This window comes from Nuphar pumila, chromosome 12 (genome assembly GCF_984573655.1).
Source record: "Nuphar pumila chromosome 12, dmNupPumi1.hap1.1, whole genome shotgun sequence".
Taxonomy (NCBI): Eukaryota; Viridiplantae; Streptophyta; class Magnoliopsida; order Nymphaeales; family Nymphaeaceae; genus Nuphar; species Nuphar pumila.
Window position 1 is genome coordinate 29,525,865 of NC_143260.1, and position 12,530 is coordinate 29,538,394.

At 32.5% G+C, this 12,530-nt stretch overlaps 1 protein-coding gene across 1 annotated transcript in view; it reads right to left on the reverse strand.

The window, feature by feature from the left end:
* Positions 1-12,530, reverse strand: part of LOC149820470 (TOM1-like protein 9) — a 72,085-nt gene that overhangs the window by 33,385 nt on the left and 26,170 nt on the right. Inside the window, exons 3-8 of the mRNA XM_089982834.1 lie at positions 12,148-12,246; positions 11,961-12,074; positions 2,430-2,587; positions 1,511-1,592; positions 1,220-1,305; positions 786-968 (exon numbers count right to left, since the gene is read on the reverse strand). Coding sequence (XP_089838960.1) covers positions 786-968; positions 1,220-1,305; positions 1,511-1,592; positions 2,430-2,587; positions 11,961-12,074; positions 12,148-12,246 — 722 coding nt within the window. The remainder of the gene's footprint in view (positions 1-785; positions 969-1,219; positions 1,306-1,510; positions 1,593-2,429; positions 2,588-11,960; positions 12,075-12,147; positions 12,247-12,530) is intronic.

Below are 12,530 nucleotides of genomic sequence, written 5' to 3' on the forward strand. Positions count from 1 at the left end.
TCTTGTGAGATATGCATGCAATATTATCTATGATTTTATATTAGTTGATGTTTGATGATGTCTTATGCGGCTCTTAGAGACAAACACTTCATATGTGATTTAATAGTTGTATCTTATGTAATTAATCATTGTTTCATGTGATATGATTTTTTAGATTTTTTTCAAAAATTTTCTGATTTTTCTTGATTTTTCTTGATTTTTTTGGATTTTTTATTAAAAATTTATGATACATTTTTTATACGAGACGATATGGTATAACTATGAGACGATACGGTATAACTATGAGCCCGACCGATACGGATTACGATATGATAAATACAACCTTGGTCCTGATTATTGTTGATTTCTCATAAACAGCAGAACTTACTGAACTATTTCTATGCTCTAAATAATCTATTTTGCATCTTTCCGAGACTGGGCCAGGCAATAGAGGGGATCTCCAGACAGGTGTAATCCACATATATAAGAGTGAACTGAATAACCCAGATTAATTCAATTCAGATTTGACAGGCAAAAATCTAATTAATGTGAGTCTAGAATCTGGGTCATCCGACTCCCGTGAACGATCACAAAGTCAAACACTTCAAAACTCTAAGTCTAGTGTCGCATTGTTGATGCACATTACTCACTCTATAATTCCATATTTTTGTAGTACATACGGAAATTGTGACTCCACTACATACACCATCAACAATCAATCCCAAGTGCAAATAGAAAACCATAAAGGATATCATGTCATAAAAGAAAGCTAAAAAGCTCAGGGGACACTAGGATTATCCTATTACCCCTGTTCCACATTCTTTGAACTAGTTTGAGCAGCATCTGAACCATCACCAATAGCTAGAAGGGCAGGTTGATTTTTTTTCACAGGACGAACTGCCATTCCTGAAGCAATTGCATCATGCTTAGAAAGCAGTCTTTGCAAATCATCATTTAATGCTAAACCTTGACAAAGTAGTTCCTCATCTCTGCAAATGAAAAATGACAAACATCAGCACCAGTAGTTGAATCACAAAATTGGATTCATCTGAAATGTCGTCACTACACAGAAACAAGAACCCACATACTAAAAGGATTTCAAGAGTACAATTATCCGGAATTTCAGTTCCACAATCATGTGTACTTTCCTTTCCCAAGAAGTCACAATTGCCATATCTATGCTAACTAGATTATAAAAAATAAAGTCTATATTAACTAATCAAAGGTCAGAAATCCTTACGAAGTAGTGTTCACAAGCTGAACAACTCTCTGTTCATAAGAACGGCATTGTTCTACAAGGTCCACCATTACCTCTTGTCTGAGATCCTGCAAGTTGAAATAAAATTTCAGCACCTTGCAAAATTAACAAAGTAGATTTCCCCCAATTCAGGTTGTTATACCAAGATTACTTAGTAATCATAAACTAAATGTTTGAAAATATGATAACTACACATCTTTCAAGTATCATGTTTAATCCAGGAAATATCTCGTTTGAACATCTACAAATACATTGAAATATCTACCATGCTACCTCTTTGTTGCCTGGCTCCAAAGCATTTAGCATCTCAGCAAGAACATCCATGATACCACGAGCATTCTGAATTTCAGCGAGGCTGTCAATAAAAGAGAAAAAGACCTATAAGAACAAAGTGCGCAAACAGTGAACAACCTATTTATCCGCTGATTCCAAAATCAAGCAAAATATTGATTAAGCATGTGCATGACTATACATAATCAAATGGAACTGGCTCTGGATCATAGATTCAATTTTATACCAATTTGTTTAAAAAAAGTAAGCAAAAGATTAGACCATCACTAGCCTCAGAAGTGAGATATTTAACAATGTGTGTGTATGTGTTTTAATCAATACAGATAAAGATGCCACAAATAGGCTGATGAAGCACAAGCTTTAATACAAACAGGTTTACTCATCTCTTCTTTACAAATCAAAAGTCAAAATTCCTTAGCTGCTTGGAAGAGAAATGCAGTCATATATTAAACCAAATTTAGAAATTGAAGGCATGGAACCAAATTGTAGAAATTAGAAAAGTAAAACAATATAATATGACTAGTCCAGAAAATCTTTTTAAAAAACCCACAGGGCGCAGATGTATTCATGCCATAATTTCTTAAAAGATAGAAAAAGAAAGACCAATCTCTCTCTCATATTAATGAAGAGGAACGCTAATATGTTTTACCATGTGCATTTTACAAACAAGATGAAGAAAAATGATTTAAAGTACAGAATTCTACTTGATTCATGTAGTTATTGTTTATCATATTTCTAAGGAAACTAAATAATAACAAATGGCCAGCAAAAGCAAACCATGCATTCAAGTGAAATTATTCAAACCAAAGTCAGAACATGCAAAGCCACTTAGTTCAGTGGCATTATGAATTAAAATCATATCATGCCCAAGTATGTGCTTCAGATGAAAAACAAGTTATACCTCAAACTTGGAAACTCTGAACCCATCGATGATGCAGGAGCTTCTCGCTGGTAATCCGGGGTACTTGCTGATTGAGGATAATTTGATAGAGACTGTGTCTGAGGAGTGAATATGGAAACAGCTCTCTCAGATCTCTGGGGAAATACAGCACCTGCACGCTGGTATAGAGACAATTTGTGAAAATTGTAAACTTGACTCAAATACATATCATTGCATTTAGGAAATACAATGTTGTTAACAAGTTCATTATTGCTAATTAGTGATTCAAATGGTTGTCCAAAATGACATAGCAATTTGAAATTTGTCACTAAATGGCGCAGAATCCAAGACATTCCAAATCGTAATCCAAATGTCAAATCAAAATACATTTGGATACTAACAAGATACAAACTAATACAAGTTTTGTGAATAAATGATTTCATTCATAATGAACAATAAAATACATAAATAAATACATGAAAACCTCACTACAAAATGCACTCAAGAACACTCAAAAATATCTAGAACTACCCATCACTCTCTCACTTTACAAAAGTACACACCCACCCATATTTATAGAAAAAAGTATAGGAGAGAAGAGAAGTGGAATGGAGAGGGGAAGTCCTCTCTCATTAAAGAATGAGAGAGAGCTCCCAACGGCAAGAGTAAGTAAAACTAGCTTTGACTTGACTCACATGTATATTATATATATTTACAATATATATAATATATATTATTATATATACTATATATATTATTATAATATAAACATAATATATATTAAACAATATGTATATATATACTTATATTACATTAATCTTAACACCCCTCCAAACTTACAATGTTTCACTGTAAGTTTGAAATTACAAAAGAAGAAACCCATTGCACAAAATATCTTCATAGACTTCATCAAGTTCTTTCATTTTATGCTCTTCAAGGAGTGCTCAATCATATGTTCCATTACATAAAGGATCTACAACATCATCAATTCTTGATATTCTCAAAATGACTTTAGAATCATTCATATCGTCAATATTTGAAGAACATGTAAAGAGAGCAAAACAAGAGATATCTCACAATATATATATATATATATCAGAGTTACCGAAAGCTTCTTCGGTAGGTGGAAAGCTCGCTTCCTGGAAACTCGCTTCGAAAGCGTGATACTCCTCGCTTCTGAAACTTCATGGGAAGCTCGATTCCCCCACGCTTCTTCTATGCTTCTCATACACATGGTCTATAAATACTATATGCCTTTTTCACGTTTCTTTTTATTTTTTTTATGTATTTTCTCTCACGCTTTCACTCACTTTCCATGTACTTTCTTTAAATTGGTAACCATCATTGTTAGATTTTAACAAAAATTTAACTCTTTTACAAAAAAATCATGAAATATAAGAATGATCAATTTTATTTTAGTTTTTATTTGTTTCTTGATTGATTCCATATTGCTTCATTTTTTATTCATATTTCGCTTTTAAATTGAAACTTCGCTTCCTGCTTCGTATAAATTTTAAAATGCCTCGCTTCTTGCTTCTGTTTCCCATATTGTTTCCCGCTTCCGCTTCCTAGTTTGGCAACCTTGATATATATATATATATGTGTGTGTGTGTGTGTGTGTGTGTGTGTGTGGAGAGAGAGGATGGCCAATCACAAACATAGGATATATGCAAAATATTTAATAAGTCAATTTAACATTTTTCAAAATCATTTAAAGTAAGAATTGATTTTGAATAGTCATTAACTACAAATATGAGTCATTGACAAACTCGACTTCAAATAAAGAAATCATAGTTCTTAATTCATAAGAGAACATAATTGCATATTATCAAAAAGTGAAATACATGCACAAAATATCTCAAAGAATAGCTCATAACTCATTAATTACTTATTTATGAAATCATGTATTATTCAATACACACATATATTTATCACATTAATGTATAATAGACTTGAAATATGATTTTTTCAAGCAATCATTAATATGATGAAGAAATAACCCACAAAAGAGTTTAAATCCCAAACTATTCTTACACAGCAGAAAATACAATAAATGATTTTCATCACTTAATTAAGAGAAGTCAAATGCACAAAGATCAATTACATCTTTGGAAGTAATATCAGTTACGCAACTAAAGAAGTCACTTATGGACCAATTTTAAAAGATAATAATAAACAAACTTTCAAGAGCACATGATTAGAAACAAGCGAAAATACAAAAAAGAGATCCTCATAAGAATCCACACAAATACAATAAGAGTGCATAAGCACCATTTTACCAATCAGGTAATACAAAGTGAGAACAATCTCAAGAGAAATCAGATACACACAATAGCCACTATGGGCATATACATAAGAGATTTTATTAATGAAATGCATAAACTTATGCAAATTATGCATGACAACCAATCATGAAGTAACTCATGCAAGTAAAGCATATATAATGCAAATTGCATGAAAAAATTTCAACAATTATTTCTCATAAAGGAACAAATGAGTTTGGAAAAAATTACGAAGAGATTTTAAAAATCTCATACATCATGATAAATGAAAAACATTAGTTTGATCACCACAAACAATCACCTCCTAAGCCTCCAAACCTCAAACATGAAGTGTATCAACGACTAGAGCAAGAGCATAATCACCATGTCACTAAAGGGTCAAAAACACACATGAAGGTGTGTATAAACATTTCGTGTCTACATATAATGACACTTAAGACAAGTGTATCAGCGACTATAACAAGAGCATAATGCCAATGATAGGCTAAAATCATGCACAAATGTGTAAATAAACATATTTTGTCTATATATAATGACACTGAGAAATCAAGTGTATCAGCAACTAGATCAAGAGTATAATGTCAACAATGGGCTAAAATCACACACAAAGGTATGAATAAACATTTTTTGTCCCCATATAATGACACTTAAAAATAAAGTGTATCAGCGACTAGATCAAGAGTATAATGTCAACAATGGGCTAAAATCACACACGAAGGTGTGAATATAATATGTTGTCTACATATAACGACATTAAAAAATCAGGTGTATCAATGACTAGATCAAGAGTATAATGAGCTAAAACCACACACGAAGGTGCAAATAAACTTCTTTTGTCTATATGTAATGACACTTAGATAAGAAGAACAATAGGAGGAAACACAAAAGGTAAGAGAGCTTGTAATGAAAACACATTAATGTTATCAATAAAATTATCAATTTTAATCATTCGATACACCATGGTTTCAAAAATAGATAGCCATTATAGATAAACAGAGTTACAATCATCCATAATAACAATGATCATACAACAAATGAGTGATACAATACACTCAGATCCAGAGATGAAACAACTATCAGTTAGAGCCAAACTATAAGTTGACAATCTAAACTGACATAAAACAAGGTGCACACAACTCACCCCAACATCTCTAAATCAAAAAATAACAAGGCCAAGAGAAATAATGCATCATATAAAATTTTGTGATGGACACAACAAATGCCATAAGAAGGTAATAAATACTCACGAAATCATTTTTCAAAAAGGTGAGTTCATAAAAAGAACCGATTTGAAAAGGCAAAGTTTCAAATAAAAAATCCAATAAAGAAAATGAAATCTTAGAATGAATGTAATGCAATCATATGCCCAACAATATCCCATGACAATTTTTACAATCTTTAATAAGCAAACAAAAATTATGCTTAATATAAGTAATTCTTCAAAAATGAATTCATAAATCCACCAATCAAGGAATAAGTACACTAAGACACATTACATACAAAAGATCCAATGACTCTCAAAGAGAAAACAAGAACAACATATATGATCTAAAAAGAATCCCTTTAGATTTAAATCATAAGTCTACTACGAGACAACAATGACATTTAACATTAATAGAGATTCTCAAGGAACTATTTATAAACCCAAAAGCATATATAATTATCACTAATCATGAATACTCAAAGTAATAATATAATCTAATTACTTATAGCCACATAGGCTATACAAAAGCTATGAATTTTAAAACTACATACTAAATATCATTTACAATGCAACAAATATAAACCCTCTAAGGGGCAAAATACAATCCATAAGGAGAAAAACAAGTTAATATTATGACATACAAAATGCATTCAAGTATGAACAAAGCATCCAATGCACGAGTCATTCGTAATACGCATGACAAAGAAAAATGAATACAAGTCATATAAAATATCTAAGATCATTCTCATGTATGATCAATTGAGGATGTTTTTCAAAGAATTAATTTAGCATAACGAGAGCAATATCTTAAAGTCAATCATTGAAGCCATATAAAAATATGGGATATGAGCATGTCGATATGAGAGCATACAAGATATTCATGGTATTACCAAAGAATTAAAATTATGATGACTCACGATATACATTATACAAGAATCTAAATTTCGCAAGGAACATATTTTTAATATAAAATTCACATAATATACCTAATAATCATGCTTTGACACATGCTTAAGGGCACCAATGATCATTACAAAAAAAATAGTATTTTGCAAACAACATGAAAAACATATAAGCATAATATTTAAGATTTTAAAGAAAACTAGATACTTTTGTAAAATATAATTTTCATGACGACATTTTTCAAAACATATGCATATTCTTAATCAAAACATATATTTCATGTAAACATGCTTACACATAATTTTTTACAAGTTTGAATTTTAATTAACTTGAAAACATATTCATTTTTAACATATTAATAAATATCTACCATAAATATTTATTTAAGGTAGAGAATCCAAAGAAAATACATACAGTACGAGAGTCGCGAGTCCAAGCCGTTAATCAATTCAAATCTTTCTTTTGAAGCACAAACACGAAAAAGATACTAAGACCAAGATACCTTGCTTTGATACCATATCACGAAATGGCACGGCATAATTTTTCACAAGTTTGAATTTTAATTAACTTGAAAACATATTCATTTTTAACATATTAATAAATATCTACCATAAATATTTATTTAAGGTAGAGAATCCAAAGAAAATACATACAGTACGAGAGTCGTTAGTCCAAGCCGTTAATCAATTCAAATATTTCTTTTGAAGCACAAACACAAAAAAGATACTAAGACCAAGATACCTAGCTTTGATACCATATCACAAAAATGGCACAGAACCCAAGACATTTCAAATCATAATCCAAATGCCAAATCAAAATACATTTGAATACTAACAAGATACAAGCTAATACAAGTTTTGTGAATAAATGATTTCATTCATAATGAATAATAAAATACATGAAAACCTCACCACAAAATGCACTCAAGAACACTCAAAAATATCTAGAGAACTACCCATCATTCTCTCACTTTACAAAGGCACACACCCACCCATATTTATAGAAAAAAGTAGAGGAGAGAAGAAGAGAAGTGGAATGGAGAGGGGAAGTATTCTCTCATTAAAGAATGAAAGAAAGCTTCTAATGGCTAGACCATTTGGAGCAAGTCAAACTAGCTTTGACTTGACTCCCATATATATTATATATTTATAATATATATATACTTATATTACATTAATCTTAACAATTTCTACTTATAGGTGAATAAAACTACAGTATCAGAAACTGATAGATACATACGTTTATATAAATGTAAATACAAATATATATATATATGGGTTAAGATTTTTTACAGTCGTTTATAGGTGCAAACGACCAAGCAAATGGGGCAGAATGCCCTTGTTTGGGTTTTTTTTCTCACAGCTAACACCATAGATGTGATCTACAGGTATTGTTTAGTGGGAACCAACTTTTGGATCACTAGAATCCGACTTGTATACAGGTATTGTTTAGTGGGAACCAATTTTTGGATCACTAGAATCCAACTTGTATACATGTTTTTCTGACGAACCAAAAAACAATGGCTATGAAAGCATTGATTTTTTCTGACTCATAAAAATATGCTTTTTGTCAAAAGACATGATCTAAGAGTTAAGCATAATGAACACCACTATCTCGGAGGTTAGATTGTGTCAAAAGTCAAAACAACTCACATTGTAACATTCAAGCTAGATTGTAGGTACAATCGTTTGTACCAAATATATACCACACACACACACACACATATATATATATATATAAATGTATATATATATATATAGGAATGAAAACCTACCCACTAAAAAACATGCCACAGCTACCCAATGAAAAAATTTTGGTGTTTTTTTTTCAAAATTCTGATTGTTCGGATGTGTTCATCATGATTGATTTACTAGAAATCGACACTTGGATCATGAATTTTGGATAGAAAAAATGGTATTTGGAGCCTCAAAAATTGTACATACATATATATATAGGAATGAAAACCTACCCACTAAAAGACATGTCAAACCTACCCAATGGAAAATTTTTGGTGTTTTGATGTGTTCAACATGATTGATTTACTAGAAATCAACACTTGGATCATGAATTTTGGATAGAAAAAACAGTATTTGGAGTAGGGATGGCAGTGGACCGGGGGGGGGGAAAGTGGGGCCCCGCCCCGCCCCGTTTGGACCGGTGATGAAGGGTATGAAACGGGGATGGAGGCAGGGACGAAGGTTAAAATCCATCCCCGTTCGAGGATGGAGGCTGGGATGGACTTACACTTTTCCTTGCCCTGCCCCCACCACGATCCCCGCCCCGCCTCATCCCCAAACCTTCTAAAGGATGGCAATAGACTACGGGAAAACGGGGCCTCGCCCTGCCTCATCCCCGTTTGAACCAGGGATGGAGGATATGAAACGGGGGTGGAGGTTAAAATCCATCCTCGTGTGGGGATGGAGGTTCTAATCTTGAGACGGGGCAGGGGCGGAGACGTTGTCCCCCGCCCCGCCCCGGTCCATTGCCATCCCTAATTTGGAGCCTAAAAAATTTATGAAAATTGAACGCCATTGATTTTTATATAAAAACCTATCCATGCATCAGAATCAAATGCTTCAAGAACTGATTCCTATAAAAACAAGCATATAGATCACATCTGTACGGTCAAAATTTAAAACAAAACACCAAAATATCCAATAAAATGTGTGGTGGGTAGGCTTGGCATGCTTTTTAGATGGTAGATTTTCATTCCTATATATATATATATATATATGAGAAGGGGGATGGTCCACCCCCTGTCCTCCCCTTCAAAATCTGTATGTTAGAATTGTTTTTTAGTAAAATTGACCATATAGATGTGATCTCCATGGTTGAAATTTTGAAAATATAAGAATAGACTCTTGGATCAAACCTTTTTGATGTATAGATATGATTTTACAAGGGTCCAAAAATAAAAAAATTTATAAAATTTTCTATATTATAAAATCTTACCTACACATAAAACTTTGATCCAAGAGTCTAATCATATGTTTTCAACTACAGAGATCACATCTATACGATCAGACTTGCCAAAAAACATATGTAACATACAGATTTTGAAGGGAAGGACAAAGGGCTGAACATCTCTCTCTCTCTCTCTCTCTCTCTCTCTCTCTCTCTATATATATATATATATATATATATATATATATATATATACATGGAGTGATGAAGCATGTTAAATGGGGCTTTCGGATTTTTCTAGTAGATGTGTTTGACACAGTTGATAGATGTGTTTGACACAGTTGATTTACAACAAATCCACCCAGATCATAATTCTTCAATGAGAAAAACGATATCTGGAGCCTTGAAAATTTAAGAAGATTTTGGGCCATTGACTTTTCAAACCTTATAAAAAACTACACATTTGTTGTGCAATGCTCCAAGAGCTGATCTCTATAAAATCAAGGATGAGGATCACATCTGTACGACCAAATTTTAAAAATTAAAAAGAAAAGAACAAAAAATCTATTTAGCACATTTCATTTAGCATGCTTTCATTGCTCTCTCATTTAGTATGCTTTCATTGCTCTCTCTCTCTCTCTCTCTCTCTCTCTCTCTCTCTCTCTCTCTCTCTCTCTCTCTCTCTCTCTCTCTCTCTCTCTCTCTATATATATATATATATATATATATATATATATATATATATATATATATATATAAAGAGAGAGAGGCGACTAGGGGTCTACCAAAGTTAGCAACGTACTGCAAGAGTTTGGTGGTTTTCAAGGTGTTTTTTGCAAATCTGACCCACAGATGCATTAAGCATGGTCGATTTGCTAGAAAACAACAGTTGGATCCTGTTTTTTCGATGAAAAAATGTAAATTATTCAGCTTCAATATTTATGAAAATTGTAGACCATTGATTTTCTACTCATGGATTGGACTGGGAAGATCCAAGAGTCCATTCTTATAAACTCAAACATGAAAACACCTGTACAGTCAGATTTGAGAAAAAAAAAACTTTAGAAGCCCAGTAGGCATGTGTTGGAGTTCCTAATAGTTTATATCCTAAACTTCCCTAAAAGCTTCTAAAAACCATAGTTTCATGTCTTTTTTGCTTAATCTTAACCTTTAGATGTATTCATCATTGCTTATTCACTAAAAAACATGCTTTGTATCTAATTGATTCGACAAGAAACATCAATTTCTTGCTTGCCAAGTTTTTGGTGCAATATGAACCATAGATTTTGAATCACTTTAAATATGCATCTAAACAAGAAAAATGCCTAATCTAATAAATTGTTTTCACTAAACTATAGAGAATATACCTATGAGTTCAGATTAAGCAAATATCTGAAACTGTGTCCCTTTGAAGCTGTTTAGGATGGTTAAGGAGATAAAATTGTTTTGGAGCTACTCATTACTCTCTATATATATATATACATGTATATATATACATATGTGTGTGTGCACGTGCACATGTGTAGAGTGATGGGAACATGCAAAATGAAATATGCAAGATTGGTCTAAATCGGTTTTCTGTCATTTGTCTTGCAATTCTGACCTTGTAGATATGTTTAGCATAGTCGATCTGCTAGCAATTAAAACCTGGATCATGTTTTTTTTATCGGGAAAAAAAACTTTTGAGCATAAAAAATTTATGAGAATTTTGGCCGTTGATTTTTAAAATATATAAAAAAAAACTGCCCACGTGTTGGAATCAGATGATCCAAGAGCCGATCCCTATGAAATCAAGCACACAAATCACATTTGTACAGTCACAAAAAAACATTTTTCTATCAGTTTTGCATATTTTATTTTGTAGGTTTTCATTACTCCATATATATACTAGAATATGAGAACTAGGCATTTCCGATGCCTTTTTGCAAATCCAACCTTGCAGATGTGTTCATCATGGTCCATTTGCAAGGTAAAACATGATTTTTGGATGCATGAAGATTTATGAAAATTCTGAGCCGTTGATTTTCAAGCCTTAAAAAATCCTGCTTATGCATTACAATCGGATGATTCTTTTTGGAAAATGTAGATGCCTTAAGACTTTTTAACTATCAGTTGTTCCTGCAATCTCTATCTTGAATACCATGCAAAAAGGTGAGAGACCCTACCAAATCATTTGAACTTAATATCACATATACCCATGTCCAATCAACTTCTTAAGAAACCTTTAAAGTTCTAGAGAATAATATAGCAATTTCTTACCAACAACTCCTGGTATGCAGCATAATATTGTGGGTAACGTGCCCTTGGCCCACCAAAAGCTTCTTGCCAGGTGTCAATGAGAGTCAATATCTTTTCCCTAACATGCACATCAGGCTGCAATAAACACAATTTAGGGTAGCTTAGGGAGTAGAAGTGCAAGCAATGGAGAGAGAGAGAGAGAGAGTACCTTCTTTTTAACAACCTTCACCATTACATGCAGGACATCCCTCCCCGCAACATGCATGTGGACAATATCACCACAATTCTTTACCAATGTCTCAAGAAGCTACAATAGGAAAAACAATGATGAGCCAACAATTGAAAAATAAGAAACATCCTGTGAAAATTCCCCAAGCAGTTCATGAGTCTCTTCAAATTTTTCTATATGACACCTTAATTATTGGAGCAACCAATGAAGTAACCCATACATGCCTTCAAGACCAAACCATCAAGATAAAATAACAATTAACTTTATTATCTAAAAATCAACAATGGTGGATGATTTTCTGAATCGGCTAAAAGGAAGAAGACATAAAAAGATAGAAACAGGTTCATGAAGCAAAGACTCGT